Raw genomic sequence first — 23487 nt, 5'->3', positions numbered from 1 at the left:
TGTGCTCTGAACTAGGTCTGTTAGCACTTTCAGAATGTTGCTTGCTCCCTAAGAAAATATATTCTTGAATCACCTGCATAGTACAATTGTCTCTGTTGTGAAGGTACTTATCTACAGCAGTGTAGGAAAGAATTGGAATAATCTCTTTCAGTGATTTCTGAAGATTTACTTGATTTAATGTTGTGTCGAAACCTACAGTGTTGCTGTCAGCTGTTTTCATGTGTTGTGGACTATGGACTAAATAATGATTTTCACAGACATACTTTTCTTAGGCATTATAAGATGTATTATGGCCTTATAGATGTATTATGACCTTACTTGTTTAACAAGCAAGGATTTCAAAGTTCACATCTTGTACTTGGTCTTATCTTAACGATAATGAGCTTGCTCATGTGGTTTTATATAAAATGTTAGCATCCACTATGTGGGCATGGGGCCTTTATCTGACACAGTGAAAGCTCAGCCTTCAAGCCTGTCTCCTGAGCTGGGGAAGCCCTGCAGGACTCTGCTTGGAGTGCTGCCAGGGGTAGGAGGCCTGCCAAGAGCAGCTGGAAGTGACTTCAGGGCTGCAAGCTGCTGTGTGCTCTTGCTGCCCTCAGTGGGACCCCTCTGCTCTTTCCGGTCTTCCCAGGTTAAGGGTTCAGGTTATGGGAGTGCCTGCTAAAGGGGATCACTCACTTGGGGCTTTATATTCAGTCCTCTGTAAGTCCCTTTTCAGGATTTGACCTCCATCCCTGGCAGGGCATCTTGAGCCTATTCTTTAATCTTGACTTGCCTTGAAGGTAACACCCCCAAGTGTGAGTTGTTACAGGACTCATCATCTGTGGGTGGCTGGTTCACCACCCCCTTGAATGATGTGTGATGAGCAGCCATGGGATGCTTTGCCTCCTCAGTCCTTTTGAGGCTCTCCTGGCAGTGTGGGAGTTTATGCACACTCTGAAGAACCAAAGGTTGTTGAGTGAAGTTTTGCCTAATAACTGAGAAGTCTCCCTTTAATAAACTGAAAATTTACTCACCCTAACCAGTACTGTGTTTACATTTCATTCTTTATTTAGAATTGAACCTTTTTTGAATCTTCTATTGGTTTCAAGGCGGTATTAATTATTAGTTGCAATTGACTTGTATTTTGGTTTTTTCCTTCCACAGGTGGGAAAACTACCGGCAAGTCGGTAAGTATTATTTTCCCACATAAAAAGTTGCTCTACTGATTCTCTTTGGGTTACATTGTTTTGGTAATGTTCGCAGTGCCCAAAATAAAAATAAGCCTATAAACATACATTAAATGTATACAATAAAGACTTACTGGCAAATGTGCAAAAGCAGCCTAGTAACTTATTAAATTCTAGCTAAGCATTAATTTGCTCACCACCCTGATAAAATGTTTGTGGAGCCATTGCTGACTGAGCGGATGTTGGTAAGGTGGAGATCGGTCCCTGGAGCCCATCCTGCTTGCAGCTGAGTTGAATCTTTGAACTGCAGCTGCTCTTGAATCTTTGAACTGTTAAGCACATGTGTCTCAGGAACCCTGACTCTGCCTTTGTATTTCTTATCTTGCAAGGTTTTACTCCACAGACTTTCCCTCAGCAGACAAAGTCAGAGCTCTGCCGCGGGGTGGTGGCATCCCCAGGGCAGGGTGAGGTTACAGAGGGCATTATAAAACATATAAAACCTTCAGGTTACCTTTTGGTGGTGGATCTGGTGCTTCCTGACCAATGAGGGTAACAACAGAAAAGGTTTTGGTAGATGTGTGTGTGGGCACATGAATATTGTAACAGAGGACAGTACGGTGCAAAACAAGGACAAGCACGCATTATATATTAGCAAGGATTAATTGTATTGTCTCTTGTCTGTAGCAACTTGGAAAAACAGAAGGCCTGTCACCTGGGAACGACCCAGAAGCTTTCTCTTGCATGGCCCTGTCAATGCTCAGCTCCAGCTGTGACATGCAGACCCCCTCGAGTTTGGGGGCAGCCACTAAAACCAACCACTGGCTGCTGTGCCAGCATGGGAGTGCACCAGGCACAGAAGCAGTGGTGGCTTGGAACAAAAACCTAGCCTTGCTGCATTGTGACCTCCCCAGACCAGCATGTAACACCATCCTAAAGAATAAGGCCTTGTGTAGGGTGATGGCAAAACACTGGAGAGGTTTGTGAGAACCCCAAGTGGTCAAAAGATTTTAGTGAGGTGTTGTGAAATTCAGATGGACATGGATCCCACCAGTTCCTGGGCCAGGACTGCTTGTCTTTCCCTCTGTAAGCAAGAAAAGACATGGGGAGGTCTTTGTTCTGCTTCAGGAACAGACATTGCCTCCTCTCCACCTGGGCTATTCCCAATTACAAGTCACACAGCCTGGGTTTCAGTAACCAACTTAACCTGTGCTGAACCAAAGCTTCAGTGTGTGACTCTCCACCCTGTGACCATTTGCATGGCTTAGGGGAATGCTGTGTGGATGGGGCACAAGGCATTCTTCTGGGTGAGCTCCAGCCCTCCAGCACTTGTATCCAAGCTGGGAGTAGTTGTCCAAACCTCCTGCTGCCTTCAGCTGAAGGAAATGGGCAAGCTCAAATGAATTTTACCTAATTTTGGGATACGTGTGAATAGTCTTCCTTTGGAGACATCTCTTTCAGTCCATGGAGGATGTGATAAATCAAGAGTCACAAGTTTCTATTTAGGGCTCAAAATTTTTGTTCTCTGAAGCTAGAGGAGTCCCACCTGGCACTGGCTTCAGCTGAGATGGAGTTCTTGCTGTGAAGCCTGCTTATCAAACCATGGGTAGGATATGCAGTATGTACTTGGTTCTGCAAACAACAAACGTCAGCACTGCTCAGGCATCCTCACAACTGAGTTCAGTCAACAATGCCCCTGCCACTCTCTTATTTTCATTTCTTTTGTAGGATTCCCAAAAAAAGCCTGTTGTCGCACCCAGGTCTCCAAGTGTTGCGTTGTTTGTTGAGACTTTGCTGGAGACAGTGGCTTGCAATTTACTTGTGTCAGGCATGATTTCTGTGTATGTTTTTTCCTTTTGATCTGCAAAGTTTTTAAGGATAAGTAGTTTTCCTCAGGGATTTGTCTGAATGAAAAGTTTAAATGTGTATTTGTTTTAATTACAGGTGCTTAAAAATAGCCCTGAGCTTCTAACAGGTGTACTGCAGGGGCTTGGTGCATTTTTGATTGGCCTTGGGTTTTAATTTTTTGTTTTTCCAGAAACATTTTGGGGTTTTGTGTATTTTTAGATACCAGTCAAGATTGCTGTAAGGGTTAGGTGCTGGAGACCTCAAATGTGCATAGTACAACACTTGTAGGTCATTTCTAGCATTGCTGAAGGTCTCTTGCAAAATGAGAGGTGTGTAGACCTCTGGGGACCAAGAGAGGAAAGTGACAACTGACTCTTGGTTCAGGTAAACTCCTGTCATCCCACAGAAGCCTGTGCAGTGTACAGACCCTGAGTTCCTTCCCACTCCCACTGAGTCCATGTTGAGCTTGCTTGAGCTGTGGGTTGCAGTGATGAGTGTTAGTCTGGGTTGCACAGCTCTGAGTTCACATTCTCTCTTGCCTCCAGGTGCTCTGCTTTGGCTTCCCTTTGAGCATTTTCTTCATTGTCATCAATGAGTTCTGCGAACGGTTCTCCTACTATGGCATGAAAGGTATGTCCATCGTCTCCTTGTGCTGAGTGTTGCCCAGGCCTGACTTGGGTTTGTAACCTGTTGTTTTGTTGTTCTTCCTACAGCTGTGCTTACTTTGTATTTCACACGTTTCCTACACTGGGATGAAAACTTTGCCACTGCCATCTACCACACATTTGTTGCTCTGTGTTATTTGACGCCGATCCTTGGAGCCATCATTGCAGACTCTTGGCTGGGAAAGTTTAAGTGAGTGCTTCCTCAGAAAGCAGCCAAAGATCTTGAAAGCTCACCTGAAACTGGTATTACTTAAATCATCACCTAAACCTGCAGCTGTGAACATCAGCTTCAGAGCTGGTGTTGCCTGCTCCAGGATAGTTTGTTTTATTTCACCAAAGCTTGAGGTTTTCACTGATTCAGCTCAGACTTGAAACTGCACTGTGAGTTAACAAATGTTCCAGATCCGCAAGTTGGTTAAGGGTGGTAACATTTTCCTTTCTGAGCATGCTGCATGTTTTTTCTCTCACCTGGGCAAAAAGTAAGCAAAACTAAGGAGAGTATTCACCAAGCTGTGAAAATAGATACTGGTCAGGATAGTACCACTGCAGTGCTTAGTAATGTGACCAGTTTATTTCCAAGAGCTTTATCTCTCTCTCCTTTCCTGATGTTTTGATTCTAAAAGTGTTTACTTTGCCTGAGAAAAAGCACAGTAAAGATTTTATGGAGGGTTATGAGCCATGAGTGTAAGACCTTGCCAAAGGTCTCCCAGAGATTAGAGATGTGCTGTGCAGTCAGCTGCACTGTCTTCTTCCGCTGTAGGGACAGCCCCTGGGAGCCCAGGGCTGCAACCACAGCCCTGTGAGCTCTGTGCAGCTGCTCTGAGCAGTGCAAGCTCACTGCAACTAGCTGGATGTCTTACAGATTGCAGCCTAAATATATTGTGCACTTGCCTGTCTACATGCTATGGTTTATTTTTTAAATTTATTTTGGCTTTTGCATGTTTTATCAAGATGCTGCTTTCCAGAGCTCATTTCTCTTCTCCTTTAGTACTTGGATATGCCCGTGCTGCAACTGAAAGGCCCAGGCCTTTAACAGGAGCTTGCTAGGATGGCTTAAACAAGAGAAAACATGCTTTAGGATATGCCATTAGGTATTAACACCCAAAAATGCAGCAAGGTGTCATGAGGAAAGCTTAAACAAGAATTTTAAAAATATCTATGATGTCAAGTGGAAGAGGAGATAACCTAGGCACTGTTAAGGACCCTTAAAGGAGAGGCTCCAATCTTCCATATTCTGTGTACTTGGTGCAATGCCTGTCAAGAAGTGTGACGGGACAGCTCACAGATCATTGGATGTGAATTTCTCGGGGAAAATAGTACAGAAACCACAGTTATTTTTTTAATTGTGTGCCATCAATGCAGTGTCAATTATGTAAGTCTTTGCAGTGGGTTTATAAACCTCACAAATAAAACCCGGAAGTTTCACTTCTGATTAGCTCAGTTTCAACTTTAATTGGAGACTTTTCCCCAGGTTGCTAGGTAAATAAAGTAACTCTGTGGCAGCGCTATAAAAAAGCGCACCCCATTAAACTGTGTCTGTTAAATACCACTAAAGAGCAGACTCCATGTTGCCCCACTTTATAGATTTTGTTTTTACTACACTACAGGTGAGGTCAATTTTAAGTCAGAGAAACCTTGTTTAAAGTGAGAGGAACTTGCTCAATTTCCCTCTTGTGTCAGGGCGCTGCTCCAAGCTTGCTGTGAGGATCTCTTGCCTATGTCAAATAGTTGTTCTAGGTCTTTGAGCATTGTCCTTCATTCTCCTACCTTGCACTTGATTTGGGACCACTCCTGAATGCTGGGGTTTCAATAATTTCACATCATTGCATTGTGTTTCTCCTGCTTTTCCTCCAACCTGGAGACCTGTGTCTGTGCCTATTGAACGGAGGCCCACCCAAGGACACAAGCGAACATGGATTAAACTTCAGCTGTGTACTTAGGGTCCAACAAAGTGAAAATGGAAAGTGCTTTTACTTACAGAAAAGGCAGGGTGGGAGACTTGGTAATTATGCAGTACTATTGCCCTAGGCTCCTCCTGGCCAAGGTAGTCAGGCTGAAAGCCTGCAGCCTGCACTCTTGAGTGCAGCTCTTACTCAGATCTGAGTGTAAAAATGTTGGTACACTTACAGCAAAGAAGGTGGTGTTAGAGTTGTTCACGGGTATTGCCATGTTTGAAGCAGATTTTTTTTTTTTTTTTTGTAGTCCTGCAACTAAAATCTAAAATAACATAGGGAATGCTTAATGCTCCTTAAATCAGTGTAAATTGCAGATTTTAGTTTTGCAGAGTAGTCTATTTGAACTTCAGCATATAAAAATATGAAAATAGCATTCTTGAGTTGGTCATTAAAAAGGCAACCGCTTAAGATACTGTGACCTAGTGATACCTATAGAATCCATTTTTTATCATGCCTTTATAATTAAAGGCTACCTTATTAAATAAAGGCTACATAGAATAATAATAATAAAAAGAATAGAAATACCATGGCTGTGGCATGTGACCTGATTTTTATAGTGGCTTCTGACAAGTTCAGTCCGTAACTCATTGTATCTGTTAGTTTTTTTCATTACCAGGAATCTTTAAAGTAAGCAAAAAGTCTGCACTAGCTGTGGAATTATCTTTGTGTTCGTGTGTTAACACATCTAAGAAAATCTATCTCCTGTCTTGACAACAGGACCATTCTCTACCTGTCCATTGTCTATGCCATTGGGCAGACAGTGCTGTCCGTGGGCTCCATAAATGACCTGACAGATCACAACCAGGATGGCTCTCCCGATGCTATCGCAGTGAACATGTGAGTTGCCTTGTACATATTTTTTGTCCCAGGCAAGTGAATGATTTGACAACTTAAGTTTATGTTACTTGAATTTCAACTGTCGTTCAACCAGTCTATTATGTATGCTGTAAGAACTAACGCAAAATGATGGGGATTTTTTCCTTTTCTCCTTTGTTCCAGTGCTCTGTCCATGGTTGGCTTGATCCTTATTGCCTTCGGTACTGGTGGGATCAAACCGTGTGTGTCAGCATTTGGTGGAGATCAGTTTGAAGATGATCAGGTAACAATGTCTTACAGATTTTCAGTTATAGAGATTCTCTAACTAATGTTTGACTATTATAGTACTCTCATATTATACGTGTTTGAATAGATGCATGGGTTTTCCTGAGGAGCTGAGGAAGGAGCTTGTAAATTATTTGTCTTGAATTGTCTTGAATGGCACTGATTTTTTGATCTAGGCATATCAATGTGGTTGTGGCTAAGCCTTTCTAAACATCTTCCTGTTTTTACTGTAGGAAAGGCAAAGAAGTACCTTCTTCTCTCTCTTTTATTTGTCCATTAATGCTGGAAGTCTTTTATCTACTTTAATCACTCCAATTATCAGAGGTAAGGTCACATGTTTGTTGACGATTGTTAAACACCAGAAAAGGTGTGTTGGATTGCAGCCCAGTCCAGTTAAAGTTCAGGTTCTGTTCTCTGACACACTGGACTTATCTAGCAAATAGTCTTCAGTGTGTCATCCAGCTTCTCAGAGATGAGATACTCTCAAAAACAAGCCAGTTGAAAACCTTCATTGCCTTTAGGGCCAGAAGTGCTAGATCTGAAGAGACATGCTGGAGCTAGCAGCTTGTATGCCTACTGCACGTTGTAATTCCACTAAGGTACAAATGTGTCACAGCTTCCAATACCTGTGGAGTATCACACTTGATAGAATTGTATTGCTTCCTGGGAAAGGAAGGGGGGAGAGAGCCTTCTCCTCTGGAAATGTGCCCATGCTAAGTACATAAGCATCTCTGCATGTAGGAATATATTAATCCATGTGACAAAGTAAATAATTTTTCATCTTTTTAAATAAGAAAGTTATGTTCTCTTTTGCTTGTGAAGAATAGAATGATCTTAAACAAACCCCAGCAATTTGCTAACCTAGGTGCATATGGATTTCTGTGGCAAGCTTGCACAGATGGTGCTGTATGGATGCCCTTGCCAGCAGTTTCACAAGGCTGCTTTTCCTAAAAGCAAGGAAGCAGCATGTGAATTCTGGAATAACCCAAAAGCACCGGGCTGAACTTCTGGCCTTTGGATTTCTTGACTGGAAAAGACTCTGTAGAAGAGTTTTAGATGTTTGCTTAATGCAAATTCTATCCTTTCCCAAAAAAGGAAATAGAGATGCAAATGGCACAGCATGTAGTTTACTTCCTTGCTGATACAGGGTGAAAAATTCCTTGGGAAAAAAATGACAAATTGAGCTGAGGGAAGTGATAACCTGCTTCAGCCTGGAAAGGTTTAACCAGAAGACTTATACAACTAAATCAAGACATGAATTATCTGAAAGCTACTATTTTTTTCCCCAACCATATTATCTAAATCTCCTCTTAGAAGAAGTATGGTGAAGAATGTAATGATTTTTCTTTTATTTTATACTGCTGAAGTCAGTGAGAGTCAAATCTGTGACTAATGCCAAGGAGGGGAGGGGGCTGGTGATTGTGATTTTGTTTCAACAAGCTACACTTACATCACTAAAATCTTTGCTTATGAACTTGGCCCAAAACTTTTGTAATCTAGTTCCTTTCTCACTAAGGACATGCTTTTGACCCTTCTAGTGTAATTCTTCATGTCTCAGTGTAAAACTAGGTGTAAATTTCCTGTGAGGAGATCCTGAGAGGCATTAGGCTGTTGGGCCTGGAGAAGAGAAGGCAAAGGGGGCATTTTAACCAAGTATAAAAATCCCTGATGGGGAATGAAGAGGACAGAGCCAGGCTTTCCTCAGTGGTACCCACTGTCAGATCAAGAGGCAATGGGCACAAGCTGAAATAGAGGAGGTTCCCTCTGAACATCAGGAAACGCTTTTTCACTCTCAGGGTGATCAGCAATTGGCACAAGCTGCCCAGAGAGGTTGTGGAGTCTCCATCTGTGGAAATACTCAAAAGCCATCTGGACACATTCCTAGACAATTGCTTCCAGGTAGCCCTAGCTGAGCAGGGCACTTGGCCTGGATGATGCCCTGAGGTCCCTTGCCACTTGAACTGTTCTGTGATACATAAATCCCCTTTCCAATATTGAGAGATAAGTTGGATACTGATCCTCCACTCTGAGGGTGTTGGTAGACTGATTTGTTGTTCCCCCAAGAGTTTTCAGTGAATGCAAAGACCAGAAACCATTTGGAAAACATCAGCAGTGCTGACTGGGACTTTTATTTGATGTTATTTTTACTTCAGCTTCAGAGTGTGGCATTCATACCAAACAGGAATGTTACCCACTCGCTTTTGGAGTTCCTGCTATCCTCATGGCTGTTGCCTTGGGTAGGTGAATCTCTTGCTATCCTGTTGCCTTGGTAATTAGATGATAATCTCAGAATAATGACAGTGTGATAGAAATTCCCAGGTATTGACCTCTCCCAGTACCTGAGAATTTCTGTGATTTTTGACTTAAATTTTTTCCTGGGTGGGATTAATCTGATGTACTCACTTTTACTGAAGAGTCTGATTTACCAGGAGAGTTGGATGGGGCTGGGCTGAGGCATGAATATATGCTTGAATTCTGTACATCATGTAAACTACTGGCTATGTTTCTTGGATTACTGGTGTGTACAAATCGATCTTTTGAATGCAGGGTGAGAACTCTCAGAAAATGTGTGTTTTGGATATTGTCTCTAGTCCAGGATTATGATCTGTGTAAGGTGATTGTCCCTGAGCTGGAGAAATCCCGTATTTGATATGTCAGTACTTCTCAAACACCTGCCTTTTTACCAGCTGTGCCACAGGTCACTCCCCAAGCCTTACTGCTGCCCAAGAAACTGGGGGTGCCATTAGGTGCTTCAGTATCCCTGATGGTCCTTGTCCTTCATGGTCCTGACTGGGAGCCCACCTGGCTGCCAGTGCCCTCGCCTTGCCCGTGAGCCCAGCCCAGGCTGGATGGTGGCTGTGGGGCTCTGCCTGTGCCTGCCCTGTGTGTGGGATGGTGAGGCTGAGCAACGTGCCTGGGAGCAGAGGACACCTTGGCCAGTCCTGCATTCAGGCAGAGCCTTGTGTGTCCCTGCATGATGTGAGCTCCTGAAAAGGAGCCCCTACAGCAAGGCCAGAGTCAAGGTCCTAAATGCCCTCGTTTGGACCTTCCCTCAGTAGAGCAAACCTCCCACTGAGCACTTACTGTGGGAGTTTCCAGATTTAGGTTTTTGTCCTGAATAGAAGCAATCTCCTGCTATTAATTTGATTGGTCTTACTGTATGATAGCATGTGAATAGGCAATTGCATTGCTTCTTGGGAGGCTTATTCCCACCCTGATTACCTCTTTGACTTGCAGTTTCCATACCTAATTACTCCCCATTATTTTAATTTAATCCTGAGTTGCTTTTCTGTTTGCATATTGTAGTTGTGTTTGTAATTGGAAGCAGAATGTACAAGAAAGTTAAACCACAAGGAAATGTAATGCTTGAAGTTTCCAAATGTGTTGGAGTAAGTACTGCTTACATTCCCCAAACCCCTGGCAGCCATTCCTAAAGCTGTTCTGTAAATGTGCCTAAATGAGAAGTCTGTCTTAATATGAGGAAAGTTTCTGAAGGTTTTTGCTTTATTACAGAAAGCTTCATACGGATACCTCCACATTTAGGGTGTCTTTTTATGCAAATCTTGATTTATATGCGGATTTATACACATAGGAAACAAAATCAGGTGTCATTGTTATGTAAAATCTTATCCCAACTTGTGGGAATCATTCCTTCCACATTTGTGCCCCTTTATGCAGAAAGAGACAAACATGCCTTGAGCTGAGTCAAGAGCAGAGCTACTAGTGCATCTTATCAGCAAAAACTTATTACTTATTAAAAGAGTATTATTTACAATCCAGAGGTTTATTGATCCCCACTGCATTAAGGAAGTTCTGGGGGTTGCACATCATTGTGATCCTTCAAGGAAAGGAGTGGAATCTACATGAATAGCACCTCATATCCCAACTTTGCAGAGCCTCAACTTTGAGATTAAATTTATTCATGTAAGAGTTTCTTCGTTTTCCATTTTTGTGATTTGACATTGGCCAAATGCCAGGCACCCATAACAGTAGTTTGCTTAGCTTTTTTTGCTACAGTTGGGCAAAGGAGAGGGAAAAAGATCAAAGAAGGGCTCTTGAGTTGAGACAAGGACTGGGGGGAAAAAAACCACTCCAGGGGCAAAACAAGTTCAAATCTAAAGGTGTAAAATATATTTACTATCAACAGAGTCAGAAGAGGACAATAAGAAGCAAAAATAAGCTTTTAAAACACCTCTTTTCCCCCCAGCCCCTCCCTCCTTTTCACTGACAGCACAGTTAGACAGAGTGTGGGAGTCTTGGTCACTTTATTATTTGAGATCTTTTTCTGTTTGCTCAGAGAGAGGAATCTCTTTTCTGTTTTGTCATGGGGTCCCTCCCACAGGCAAACAGTCATCCCAAATTGGTTGTGGCATGGGTCACTCATCCACAGGGTGCAGTCTTTTAAGGATAGGCTGCTCTAGTTTGGAAGCAAGGGCTCTTTTTATCTCTGGGAGCAGGGGCCCTCTCTCTCTTTTCAGATCTCCCACTCAACCACAGCTTTCTCTAACATTCACCTGCTCCCGTGTAAGCACTTTACCCATGGGCTGCGAGTGGATCTCTGCATCCATTGTGGACTTTATGCATTACAAGAGGACAATTTGTTTTACCGTACTCCTCACCACAGCTTGCAGAGGAACCTCAGCTCTGATGCTTGAAGCACTTCCTCCCCATCTTTCTTCTCCACTGACCCTGGTGCTGCCATGTTGTTTTGCCTCATGTCCTCACTGCCTTCTCTTTTCTGACTAGAAGAAAAACTGTTGCTTGTAGGTACCATTGTCAACAAGTTGCAGTGATTCAAGGATTGTTGCAGGATCCTGAAGCACAGAGAAGTTGATCTTATCTAGGTTCCACTTCGGGGAATTGCTTGTGGGACCATCTGCCGTATGGTCCCACTACTGTTGGATGTGTACTGGCAGCCATGGCAGCACTGGGGCAATTTAATGTCTCTCTTCATGTGGGGTGCTGGGAAGGTAAAGCTGCTTCACCACTCATGCCTTTTCCGCTGGCAGTGCAGTTAGTTAGGAGTGGTTAGGCAGGGTCCACACCGAGCTGCTGCATTGCTGTGGGCAGTGCCAACATGGTGCTTCCCCACTTGTGGGGAAAAAACTGCATGTGACCTGTTCTTTCTTCTTAAATATGTCATCACAGAGACATTACCAACCTCTCAAATTGGGCCAGCAGCGTGTCTATCTTCAGAGCCATCACAGATTGGCTCTGTCAGGCATGGTGGAAGCTATGGCATGCCCCCACTACTAAAAGTCAGGCTGTGCCAAATCAATACATGCCTATAGATCTGTTATCTTTATACAGCTCAGCCTATTGCCTATCTTGTAAGCACTGTCAAAACCAAGTCTCTGTAGGTGACTTTGGCCATTACTTAGAGTGCTGCTCCTAAGGCCCAGCTTGGCTGTAAATGTTATTCCATGCAGAAAATCTTAGGAGTTCCTTGGGACCGTATTTATGTATATTCCATGTCAAGATGTGAGACATACCTACAAGATGGAGCTTGTCATAGGAGCTTCTCTCCTACAGCCATTCAGCCTTGAAAACCTGTGCATATGACACTACTCTTTTTACTGCTGTACATAAGTAAGTCTGAGGAAGGCAGATCTTCCAGCTCCTCACAGCAACCCACATGGAGAGGGACTGCTCTGAGTCCTCAGAGAATCTCAAGCTCTGAGCTGTTTGGTTCACCTGACCCCAAGTGCACGCTCTGCTGGTTATGCAGTGTGAGGCCTTAAAAACAACATTCCCCTAGATGACTGGAGCGGGTAACAAAAGTTGAGTCACCTTTAGCACCCTCTAAACACAAGAAGCCAAGAGCATCATCTCTAATGACAAACCAGTTTGCAGTTTTAAGTATTTGTAGTGCCATTAAACATAATTCTGTCTCTCCTCAGTTTGCCATCAAAAACAGGTTTCGTCATCGCAGCAAGGAGTTCCCCAAGAGAGAGCACTGGCTGGACTGGGCAAGTGACAAGTATGATGTAAGTACTGGGGGAGCCTCCTGTGCTGTGACATCTGCTGACCCTCAGCTTCTCTCTCTCTGCTCTGATCCATTGCCTCATGCACTGGGCAAATAGTTTTGGGCCTCTCCATCATTCAGTAGCTGACCTGGCCAAACCTCAGTGCTCTCCTGTCACTGCAGGTTATCTCCTCAGCTTCTGTGGGAGAAAGTAGAGCTGTGCGACTCAATGCTCTGTGTAATCATAGGCTGTCCAGGGAAATTCAAGGGAGACAAAAAAAGTTCTTTCCCTTGCCAAACAAATAAAAACATTTAAGTTTTTTTGTTAGGGAAATAGCGAGCATTATCTTTCTTGCTCTATTTCCCATATCTCATGGCTGCAGAAAAGGAAGAGGGAAGTGATGCTACCTGTCATTTTTAATGTACAGGTTAGGGCCATAATACTTTTCCTGGCAGCCACAGGCCCCCAGCTGGGTAATAATTAGCATTGACTCCATGATTGCAGAAGGCTGATCAATCGCTTTATTATCCTATCCTATTCCTATCCTATCCACATCCCCTTACAGACAGTCCAATACAGCTTTGACATAATTAGTCAATCAATCCAAACATCATCCAATGTCCAATTAAGAAATCACCCTTGGGTAAACAAATCTCTGTAACACATTCCACACGTGCACACCAACAGATGCAGCAAGTGGAGATGAGAATTGTTTCTCATCCTTTCTCTGATCTTCTCACAGCCTTCCCCAGGAAAATGCCTGGGAAAGTCGTCTGTTGCTCTCTGTGGCCAGAAAGCTGCTGCCACCAAACATGAGAATTATGCTTTGTGATTTCGGTTTAAGTGGGTAAACACTGCATTCCCTCTGCGCTCATTACAATTTCTTATCATGACTCTCAAAGCCTTGTATGCCATAGTTCCCAACTTGTCCCTTGCCTACTATCCTCTCTGTCCTGTTGCCAATGGCAGCACAAACCTTAGCCTGTCACCTTTATTTTCCTTTTGCCTGTATGTTTTGTTCTTATGTGAAATTCCTCAGTTGCCTATTGCTCAAATGCCCACTTCACTAAGTGCTGAATCTCATGCTGCCATCAGTGTACATGCAAAGAGGCCCAAGTCTTTCTGATATCAGTCACCTTTAACCAGCAGCCCTTCCCACACACACAAGCAGACTTTGTACTGTTTTAACAGAAGTCATCAGATGTAGCCACAACATGCAAAGTTGAATGTGTGGGTAAACATTACATGATGGGTCTTTACCTGTTGCTGTCATGTCAGTAGCAGTCTGAAACTGTCTCGTTTTTTTATCCCCTTTCTTTTTGAACCAATTCCACTTGTGTGATTTTTATTTTCTGCAGAAACAACTGATTGCTCAGATAAAGATGGTGTTGAGGGTGCTTTTCCTTTACATCCCTCTCCCAATGTTCTGGGCAGTTTTTGACCAACAGGTAAGTAGAAATGGTTTGGCTTGGTAACTAGAGCTGTGCCATGTCAGTCTCTATGGGAGCATGGAAAAACAAATTCTTTATCCTGGTTTCATTGCAAAGGGTAGTCACTGAGTCATGTCAGTACAGGATGATCTGCAGCCAGGGGCAATCTTGGTTTATCTGAGTACACCCAGGACAGATTCAGATTGACTGAGACCTCTCCAAATCTTGTATCAGCCTGGGACTCAGGGGATGGAACAGTATTTTAAGGCTCTCTTAGCACTAATGTTTCTTCAATTGTCAGTTGTCAGATGAAATTTAGGGTCCTTGTGTAAATGAGCTGGAGAACCAGGGTTTAAATGATTGGGATGCTTAACCACTCACACCTTGTTATAAATGCCTTACACCTTCAAGCGGAAGTGTGATCCTGTAAGTCCCATTCACTTGGTGAACTGGGTGCTCAAGACCCACAAAAGCATCAGTTATAGTGAAGCACTGAAGTAGGAATTTAGGAAGATGCTTGAGAGAGAACCAGGGGTTAAAAGCCTTCTCAAAGGCAGATGGGAGGAAGCTTGCTCCACACTCCCCATGTCCTACTGCTCCAGTGCAGTGCCTGTGAGCTGTAGCTGCCAGCGTGACCTGTTGCAATTGGAGCTCTGAATTCCTGCTATGAAACTCAGAGCTCAGTCCTCATTCCCAGGGTAATATCTCGGGCAGTGCTGTGTTGTGGCTGGCTGAAGGATCTTGTCACAGATGCAGCAGTAGCGTTCTTGTCCCATCCTGGGCTCAGGCCTGAAGTCTGCCCTGCCTGTCCCAGCCACAGGCAGTTTCTGGGGCAGGGGGCCAGAAACTAAGAATACTAAGAATACTCCCATAGCAAGCTAACTTTACTTTTTCTTGTATTGCATGTCTTTTCCAACACTTCACTTATGAAAACAATTCAAAAGGAACTTGAGAACATTGATTTACTGTGACATCTAATTTTTTCTTCTCTTATTAAGGGGTCAAGATGGACACTGCAAGCCGAAACAATGGATGGGGATTTTGTAGGTTACTTTTTATTCATTTTTTTTCTTTAATTACCACTTTTCAGACCCGTTTTATTCGTTGTCACAATATTAAAAGTTATTTCTTTTTTCTTCACCAGGGTTTTAAAATTCAACCAGACCAAATGCAGGTATGTTAATTTTCTATCTACGAATTTCATGTACTTCTGAAAGATTGTATACATATTGCCCTTACTTACAAGATGCACTTTGAAAAATACTTAATTTTTTTCTGATGTTCATCTTCCCCAGATTGTGAATCCAATCCTGATTGTTATAATGGTCCCAGTTACAGATTCGTTGATTTATCCTTTGATCAAGAAATGCAAGCTGAATTTTACGTAAGTTGATGTTATTACCTGATTTCAACAGAGGCTCATGTTATTGGTTTCTGTAACTGGCTCTTCCAGCCTTAATGTAAGAAAAGAGCAAGCATTCAGCTAAGGATGAAAGAGAAGTGTATTTAAAATGGCTTCATATTTCAACAAAACATAAAACAAACCAGAATACTGCAAGTGGTATGTAGAGGCATCACAGATTATAAGAGGAGAATCTAAGAGAAGAGTGACAATGTTTTTCAGTTGAGGACAAAAATCTTTTGATTGCAGGAGAGATGATCTTGATTGCTTTCCATATCCTTTATATCTACCCCTTCTCCCTCCTGAAGAACAGAGGTGGTAGAAGTACAACATACATCCTTGGCATTTGCCATGCTTTTGGCTAAAAAGCAACTGAGACACAAAATATTTCCTCTTCAGTCTCAGCTGGGAAGTCTGACTTACTGAATCCTTCTAGGTGAAGCTTTGGGGGTATTCCACTTTATTTTTCAATGTTGTTAATGAAGTGTCTGGCAGTTGCAAGAATGCTTGGAGAGGCAGAAGAGAATACAGTTCTTCAGATAATTTTCAAATAGCCAAAGTGCTCTGCTGTATTTCCATATATCTGTTAAAAATCTAGGGTGTGTGCTATGCTGGGAACACTGTCATTCATTTGTGCCTATTCTGAACTGGATAAATGGTGCCACAAATGACACATATACTCTAAATCTATCCTTACAGCTTAACTGCATGTCAGCAGAGGTCTCCTAATTCGACAAATTTCCCTGACCATTTTTGTTCAATCTTATTTAAACATAGCAATATGGAGACAAGCTGTTACTCTGTTTTTAAAGGCATATCTTCTTGCCTCTTGGGGTTTTGGATTGGGGTTTTTTCTTCCTGCAAAACCAGATTTTTTTCAGGAACCTAAAAATCATGGTCAGTCAATGTTTGAGCCCAGCAGATGCAGAGTAACAGGTTGTTAGGTTGCTGCAGGAAAGATGTATTTCCTGACAGTGAGACTATGAATTGAGAGGTTCCCAGCTTAGCAGAACACTTTCTGTAATAACATCAGCCCTCCAAAATGTGATAATGTGCTAGTTGTGGCCATTTGAGTTTCCCAGAGTGGAAAGAAAAAAACAAGCAGCTGAAGCTTTGAATTGTCACTTGTCTTGAATCTCTTGTGTCTTTTGTTGTGCCAGGCCCCTGAAGAAGATGACTGTGGGGATGTTCCTCGGCTCCATGGCTTTTGTTGCTGCTGCCCTCGTGCAAGTGCAAATAGATGTAAGTTCAGCCACATGCAAGTATTTACTATTAATATTTAGCTGTTAATTCAGGGGAAACAAAGGTGTGTTTAAGGGGAAAATGTACCAAGACTCCTAAATTTGGAGCCAATCATATAAGCATAGGAGTAGAGGGAGGGGAAATAGATTGCAATACTGTTGTTAGCATAGTAAAATTAACAAGCAACAAACACCATTCTGCAAAACACTACATTGCAGTTAGTACAAATCATGCATTAAAGGCAACCTCACTCTTTAAACTGAGACTAAAAGCTGGAAACCAGACACTTGGTTGGCCCACCAGAGGGCAGCTTTTCATGTTTGACCTCTTCTGAGATTTAGACTGGAGGTGAAGTGTGACAGTCTGGGAAGCATCATCACAGCAGGTGCAAAGATGACACTTGTGGAAGGAAGGATTTGTCTCCCCTAAGCTTCCTTGCCCCAAAGGGAGCTGCCATGCCTGAGCCCAATGAATTTTCCCCTGTAACTGGGATGTTGGCAACACCTCTGGATGGTGATCCACTGCATCCCAAGATCTGAGCAGCCGTCTAGAGGCGTCTGTTGAGGATGAGGGAATTCTTTCCTTAGGCAATTTATGAGACTAGTAACAAAACCTGATTCCAGTCTCCTCTGTCAGACAGTCACAGAGCAATAGGCAAATGCTCATCTTCAACATGAAATAATAAAGATTACAGTATTTATAGTAATTTTTCCAAGTGACCTTGAGCACTGATTTTACTCTTTTTTCTGTCCTATAGAACCACAATCCAGTTTTCCCTGCAGCTGGGCAAACTCAAATTAAATTAATAAATCTGGGTGCTGTTCCTGCAACAGTTCAGTTCCAGCCTCAACTTCAGAGTGTGGAGGTAGAACCTAATAAGGAAGTAAGTAAGGGCAGGTGTGGAATATTAAAAAATAATTAAAATTAATTAGGCTAAAAAAAAAATGAATGGAGTAAGAGTAATTTCTAATGGATGGTTCAAAATTGATTATTTTCTAGGACATGTTTACTCTAAAAATTTTAATGTTTTCTTTTTTTTTTTTTTTATCGTGGAATGAACTGTTAAAGAAAACACAGCGATTGAACAAATAGTAACTATGTTAATATTTGAAGTATTACTACTTAGTTCTGACAATAAACTCAAGTAACTTGGAACTAGATGAGAATTTCACTCTTGTTAAAAAGGCTCCATTTCCTAAAAGTAGCCCCTTCCTGCAGTAAATGTCCATTCAGCTCTAGTGCATTGCTGCTATCACTGTGAGGAATGACTTACCTGAACAGGGATCTTCTTCTGTGGCCACATCACAAATTAGGCTTCCTGTTTTGCTGCCAAAGAACTATTCAGGTTCTAATACAGCACAGCATTGGTAGTTCTATTGACAGCAAAATGTGGTGGCTCTGATGGATGTTTTGGATAATGAAACTTAGAAAGTGTGTTCTCTGATAGCCTGCAGCTCTGTTTCTCTCGAAGAGGAGAGATCTTAGTCCAACCTCCTCCAAATTTGCCTCACACAGGAGCAGAGTTGTGAGGAGAGGATAAGGGCACCCACACTATATACAGACAGGGAATTGATGTACCACGGTACACACATGAAAACTAAAGGTATAGAGTGCTCTATTTCCTATTACAGACACTTTATCATCCAGATGTGGATTATAAAGTGCTTTTGATAATCCCATAAAACAAAGAGCCTATTTTAGTGTAGCACTAACATGTTTATTAATGGTTTAAGTATTTTATGTTGAATAAATGTGTTTTGAATATTTAAAACGTGGCATTACTGCTTTTTTTGGAAAATACTGCATCACATCTTATGCTAGTCCTACCTCTGTGGCTGAATAAAATTTTACTCAGTGGTTATGGTAAGCCTGATTTATCTGGAGCAAGAAATAGGAAAATAGAGCAGCTATTCCATAATGCTTGTGGGAAGCTTATGTAACTGTGAAGCTTGTGTAACAAATTAAACTAATAAAAAATCATGATCAAATGGAATTAATGCTTGATGTAGAAAACAAATCAAAAATGAAAATGAGGGGATGTTCATGATCTCTGGCACTTCAGAAGTAACATGTGTAAACTTCTGACCCTCCCAGAGTCCATAACATTCCCTCAATAGACAAATATGCAGATGCACAGAAATCCATTGCAATTTGTCTTTGTAGACTGGCTACATGACATTTGAGACTTCTAAACTGCTATCACTAAACGTAACATCTGCAAATGAAAGTAAAACTGAGCACTTGGAGCTGCAAGAGGAACAACGCTACACTTTGGCATTTAAATGGGTTCCAACGGGCATCAATTTTACTTGGGTAAGTCTGCTTGTTTCTTAAGATATGAATCAATGTTCTGACAACGATCTATGTGGAGTGTGTGAGGCTCAGAGGACAAGCTCTGGATAAATTTTTTCCACTGTCTTGTTTTCTGTCTCTACTGGACCAGTAAGAGTGGTAAGCTGCAGAGAGTACACCAGGATGTCCTTTAGAAAAAGAATTACCAATTTCTTATGTACCTTGACAACTACACTTTCACCAAGACTTAGGTGTGTGGTCATACAGTGTTTGCTAGTAGATGTGTGTTCTAGTAGGAACCTGAAGAGGAAGGTCTGGAGTCTTGCTCTGAAGCCTCTGTTAAGTCCCCTGCTGTGTAATAGTGCATGTTTAAGCTGTTCTCTGATGCCAGGAACATATTTTGATAATGGTCTCTTCCACTAGGTAGAGGACAATGTCACATCAAAACCAGAAGATGGAAAAAGCCTTGTCAGGTACAGCTTTTTTTGTTGTCTAAATTTTGACAGTAGTGTGACTCTCTCTTCAATCTGTCTTTGGGGAGCCTTTTCTTGTTGAAATAAAGTTTTCTATACTTCAGGAACTCACATCTTGCTGGACACTTCCCTTGACGTTTTAGGGGATGGGATAATGTCTGAGTCATGATTCACTTAAGTTATTTTGCACACCTGCTTGGGTATAGTTTAGCTAAAATTGGAAGTGTATGCTTCATTCCATTGCCTAGATTTTTTTTTTTTATTGAACAAATGGCATGGATTACATATCTATACCACATTTTTAATCCTGCATAAGAGGTATCCAAGATCACCTCTCCCCTCTCTGCTTTTCTTCTGCATCTCCCACTTGCAGATGCATTTCCTACTGGTTGTAGTAGTGACTCACTTTTGATGTTCTCCTGAGGCAGTGGGCTGATGGGGATCTAACTGGCTTTTTGCATTAGCTACATGTCTAGGAGATTAGAGTTTTTTCCAAAATGTTAATTGATTTTTAAAAAAAAAGGCTTTCAATGGGAAGACTCGATACTTGTTGTGCTGCCAATATATAATTGAAAGTAAAACCTGTATTCTTTGACTTCTGTATGTTTTGTGTAGTATTTAATCACACTTTTGATCACTCTTCCATTTTAAAGGTTCATAAACAATTTCAGTTTTCCTGTCAATGTTACTATGGGTGACATGAATTTTGGCGTACTGGAACCTTTTTCTGTCAGTAATTACAGCGTCATTCCACATGCAGGCTGGTAAGCATTTTCTTTATCCTAATTTAATCTCCTACACATACTTTTCCTTGGGAAAAGGGCAAAGAGCTTTTTTAAATTATGTGCTGCACACAATTGACAGCACTTATAGTCTGAACTGTGGGGTTTGGGTTTTTTCTTTTTCAGGTCATATACCATTAAGGCTACAATGCCTCAGGACACTTGCACAGTTGATTCAAAGCAATTTGGATATGGTGCTGCCTATACCATTTCACTTGATGATGTGAGTTACCACTTGTTGCATGGACAATATAGAATTCCTTTCCATGTTGATACTTTAATTAAAAAAACACTTGTAGAATTATTCCTCTTGTCTTTAATCCTTTAATTTCCTCTTGTTTTTAAGTATAGATGATAGAATTCTGGTATCCTAAACAGGACACAAAGCCATTGTTAACTATGAAAATAATGATGGTTACAATAATAACATAATGCAAGAATTCATGATCACCACTAATGGCCTTAAACCTTTAGCCCTGTTAGACACTACAGATTTGCATGGAGTCTGCTGTAAAAAAGCTATTTTTTATAACTAGGTATGCAGTGCTTCATGTGCAATATTTGTTATTTACTCTGAACTTTCTATATGATTATAGAATGGCTTAGAATGCCTTAACTGTGCACACTCATTATTACTGTTCCTAACATGCTATTTTTAATTTTAGTGTGTTGAAAAAAACCTTTTCATTACACACTTTGAAGATATTGCACCAAATGCAGTCCATATGGCTTGGCAGATCCCTCAGTATTTTCTTCTTACATGTGCAGAAGTTCTCTTCTCTGTCACTGGGCTGGAGTTTTCATACTCACAGGTAGGTATTCCTCTTCCTGAGGTAAGAATCTTGGTGCAAGTTAAGATCTTCCACATTGTATTGTTTTTAAGTGGTGGCTCTGTGCTGCTGCTTTGACCCCTATGTCCCTCACAGCTCCTAGAAGGACTGTGTAGACTGATGCAAGTTGGCCCTGTTTAGCCAAGGATTTGGTGTTTTCCATGAACCTATGCTGAGTTATATCATTTGAAGACTTGACAGTACTCAAATTGCCTCCTCCCATGTAAATTTCTATTGAAACTAAGTGCAACTGTACTGCTGCAATAAAACCAAACTGGAGAGCTCTCAAAAATAAAATGAGGAAGTAGTGGAACTTCATCTCCCCACCAGTTTACTCCATAAAGCCTTTTTGTTAACTTTTATAAGTGTTATAATTAAACACTTTGAATTCCTTTGTCTCTTGAGTCCACTTTAGTAGCTGTGTGTATTTCTTCCCTTCATTCTGAATCTAGAAACTGCAGTGATGGACATGTTGTAAGGTGTGATTTGCTAGGTGATGCACTCAATTTCTTCATGTCATGTGTGCCACGTGTTCCTGAGATGTAAAATTACCCCTGTGCACCTGTTAGTTACTTGGTGTGTGTAAGTAAAAGGTGTTACAGTTAGTGTGCTAGTGGTCTCTTGCTCCTCAAAGCCTTCTCTGCACCTGTTTAGCTCAAAATCTAAATTTAAAGAAAGCCCCAACCACCACCAAAACCTAGCAAACCATGAAATCCTCTTCCCCACAGAGAAACAGTGTTTTTTGTAAGGTCAAGGCTGCAATAAATGCATCAGAAAATAAATGATACCACCAAAACTGAAATGTCTGTCCCTACAGGCCCCATCTAACATGAAGTCAGTGCTGCAGGCTGGATGGCTGCTGACTGTGGCTGTTGGTAACATAATTGTCCTTATTGTGGCTGGGGTATCTGCAATCAAACAGCAGGTAAGCATGCAAGCAGTAGGTGTGCTGTGATATTGCACTGGGTAAAAGCAGTTCTAATCCAGTGGGAAATTATGGCAGATAAAACAAATTGTTTTTCTGCAAAGGTTTCTACTTGCCTATTACTTGCCATCCTTAATTCTTGTTGCCAGGCCCCTTTGCTTACAAGGAGCAGTTTCTAACATCTCTGCAGTAAATTTTTTCTCATGGTATAGAAAGTCTGTGAACTTTTGAGCTGAAGTTTTGCATGAATGGAAAAAAACCTACCAAAGTTCTGTTAATTGCTAATGTGCCTTCACCTGCATACCAGAGCCTTGCCACATCCCTTCTTCTGGCTTCATTGGTTTAAAATCTCGTTATTTGGGGCATAAAAACCATGTCTGTCCTGGTGAAGAGCAGTTGTACAAGATTTTCTATTTATTTGTGGTGCTCTGTAATGAATTCAAATGGCTATCTGAGAGAGGGAAAAGCTTGTCTCTGAAACAGCTCTGGCAATTCCCAGTTTAAGATAAATTAAATCAGAAAGAGCATGAAACAGAGACATTGAGGCTTTTCAGATAGTGGCTTTTCTGATCTCTGCCCACATGTGTGTTACTAGATCAGCTGTAAGCAGAAGCATTGCCAGCCTGGTTTAGAAATCTGACCAAAAGGAAGGAGCTGAGTTTCCTTCTCAGTCTTTCACTCAATTCCCAGTTCCTCCAGGAAAAGGATGTTGCAGAGTTTTTCAGCATTTACAGAATTTTTGTTTTTTTCAGTAAAGATAGAAATGCTGAAAGAGCCTCAATTCTGAGTTGCTTTAATATGCATTATATGTTTAATTCATACTTAGTCCTGTAAGCCATATGATACTTGTTATGTGTGCTCAGTTTCACATTCTGAGTTTCCTTCCTGAAAATACTAAAAGGGTGTAATACTCTTGACAAATGAATATTGGTGGATAAATTCTGCATTATTTTTTTTTCTTTGCAGTGGGCAGAGTATGTGCTGTTTGCTGCCCTGCTGTTGGTAGTTTGCATCATTTTTGCTATCATGGCTTCTTTTTATACCTATATTGATCCAAATGAGATTGAAGCCCAGTTCAGCAAAGAAGAAAAGGAAGAAGACAAGAAGGATCAAGACGGCAATGAAAAGGAAGCTGAAGCTCATTCTCAACTGTAAAAGCTGTATTCAAGGACTGTCTGTAAATCATGGAATCATGGAAATCCCACTCACTCTCCTGCAGTCAAAGGAATCAGGGTATCAGTAATAACACTCTGGATTACATGTACAATGGGAGACATAAAGCAAAATTGTTCTAACCTAAAGTGCAGCCTCTCTAGGGAAGCAACAGGAAAATATTAGTCTCTCTCTTGTACTGAATGTGGTATCCTGAAGAAACTCCAGCAGAAGTTGCACTCTTAATGTACCTCAATC

General features: G+C 41.6%; 1 protein-coding gene across 1 annotated transcript; it reads left to right on the top strand.

Moving 5' to 3' along the window:
* The first annotated feature begins 430 nt into the window (after nt 1-430).
* On the top strand, nt 431-23296 carry LOC128934593 (solute carrier family 15 member 1-like). The gene is made up of 23 exons (XM_054272315.1): nt 431-554; nt 1147-1169; nt 3560-3644; nt 3728-3869; nt 6352-6471; nt 6634-6733; nt 6969-7059; nt 8889-8972; nt 10042-10124; nt 12636-12722; nt 14060-14149; nt 15130-15174; nt 15276-15305; nt 15427-15515; nt 16694-16775; nt 17533-17658; nt 18939-19088; nt 19497-19540; nt 20194-20304; nt 20449-20545; nt 20988-21134; nt 21970-22077; nt 23044-23296. The coding sequence occupies exons 1-23, from the start codon at nt 431-433 to the stop codon at nt 23230-23232; spliced, it is 2247 nt and encodes a 748-aa protein (XP_054128290.1). The 3' UTR covers nt 23233-23296.
* The last annotated feature ends 191 nt before the right edge of the window (nt 23297-23487 follow it).

The sequence above is a fragment of the Melozone crissalis genome, unplaced genomic scaffold, assembly GCF_028551555.1.
Source record: "Melozone crissalis strain CALT ecotype California unplaced genomic scaffold, PUWL_Pcris_2 ptg000013l_1, whole genome shotgun sequence".
NCBI classification, from domain to species: domain Eukaryota; kingdom Metazoa; phylum Chordata; class Aves; order Passeriformes; family Passerellidae; genus Melozone; species Melozone crissalis.
The sequence above is the reverse complement of the archived record's forward strand: the minus strand, read 5'-3'. Positions and strand labels throughout refer to the sequence as shown.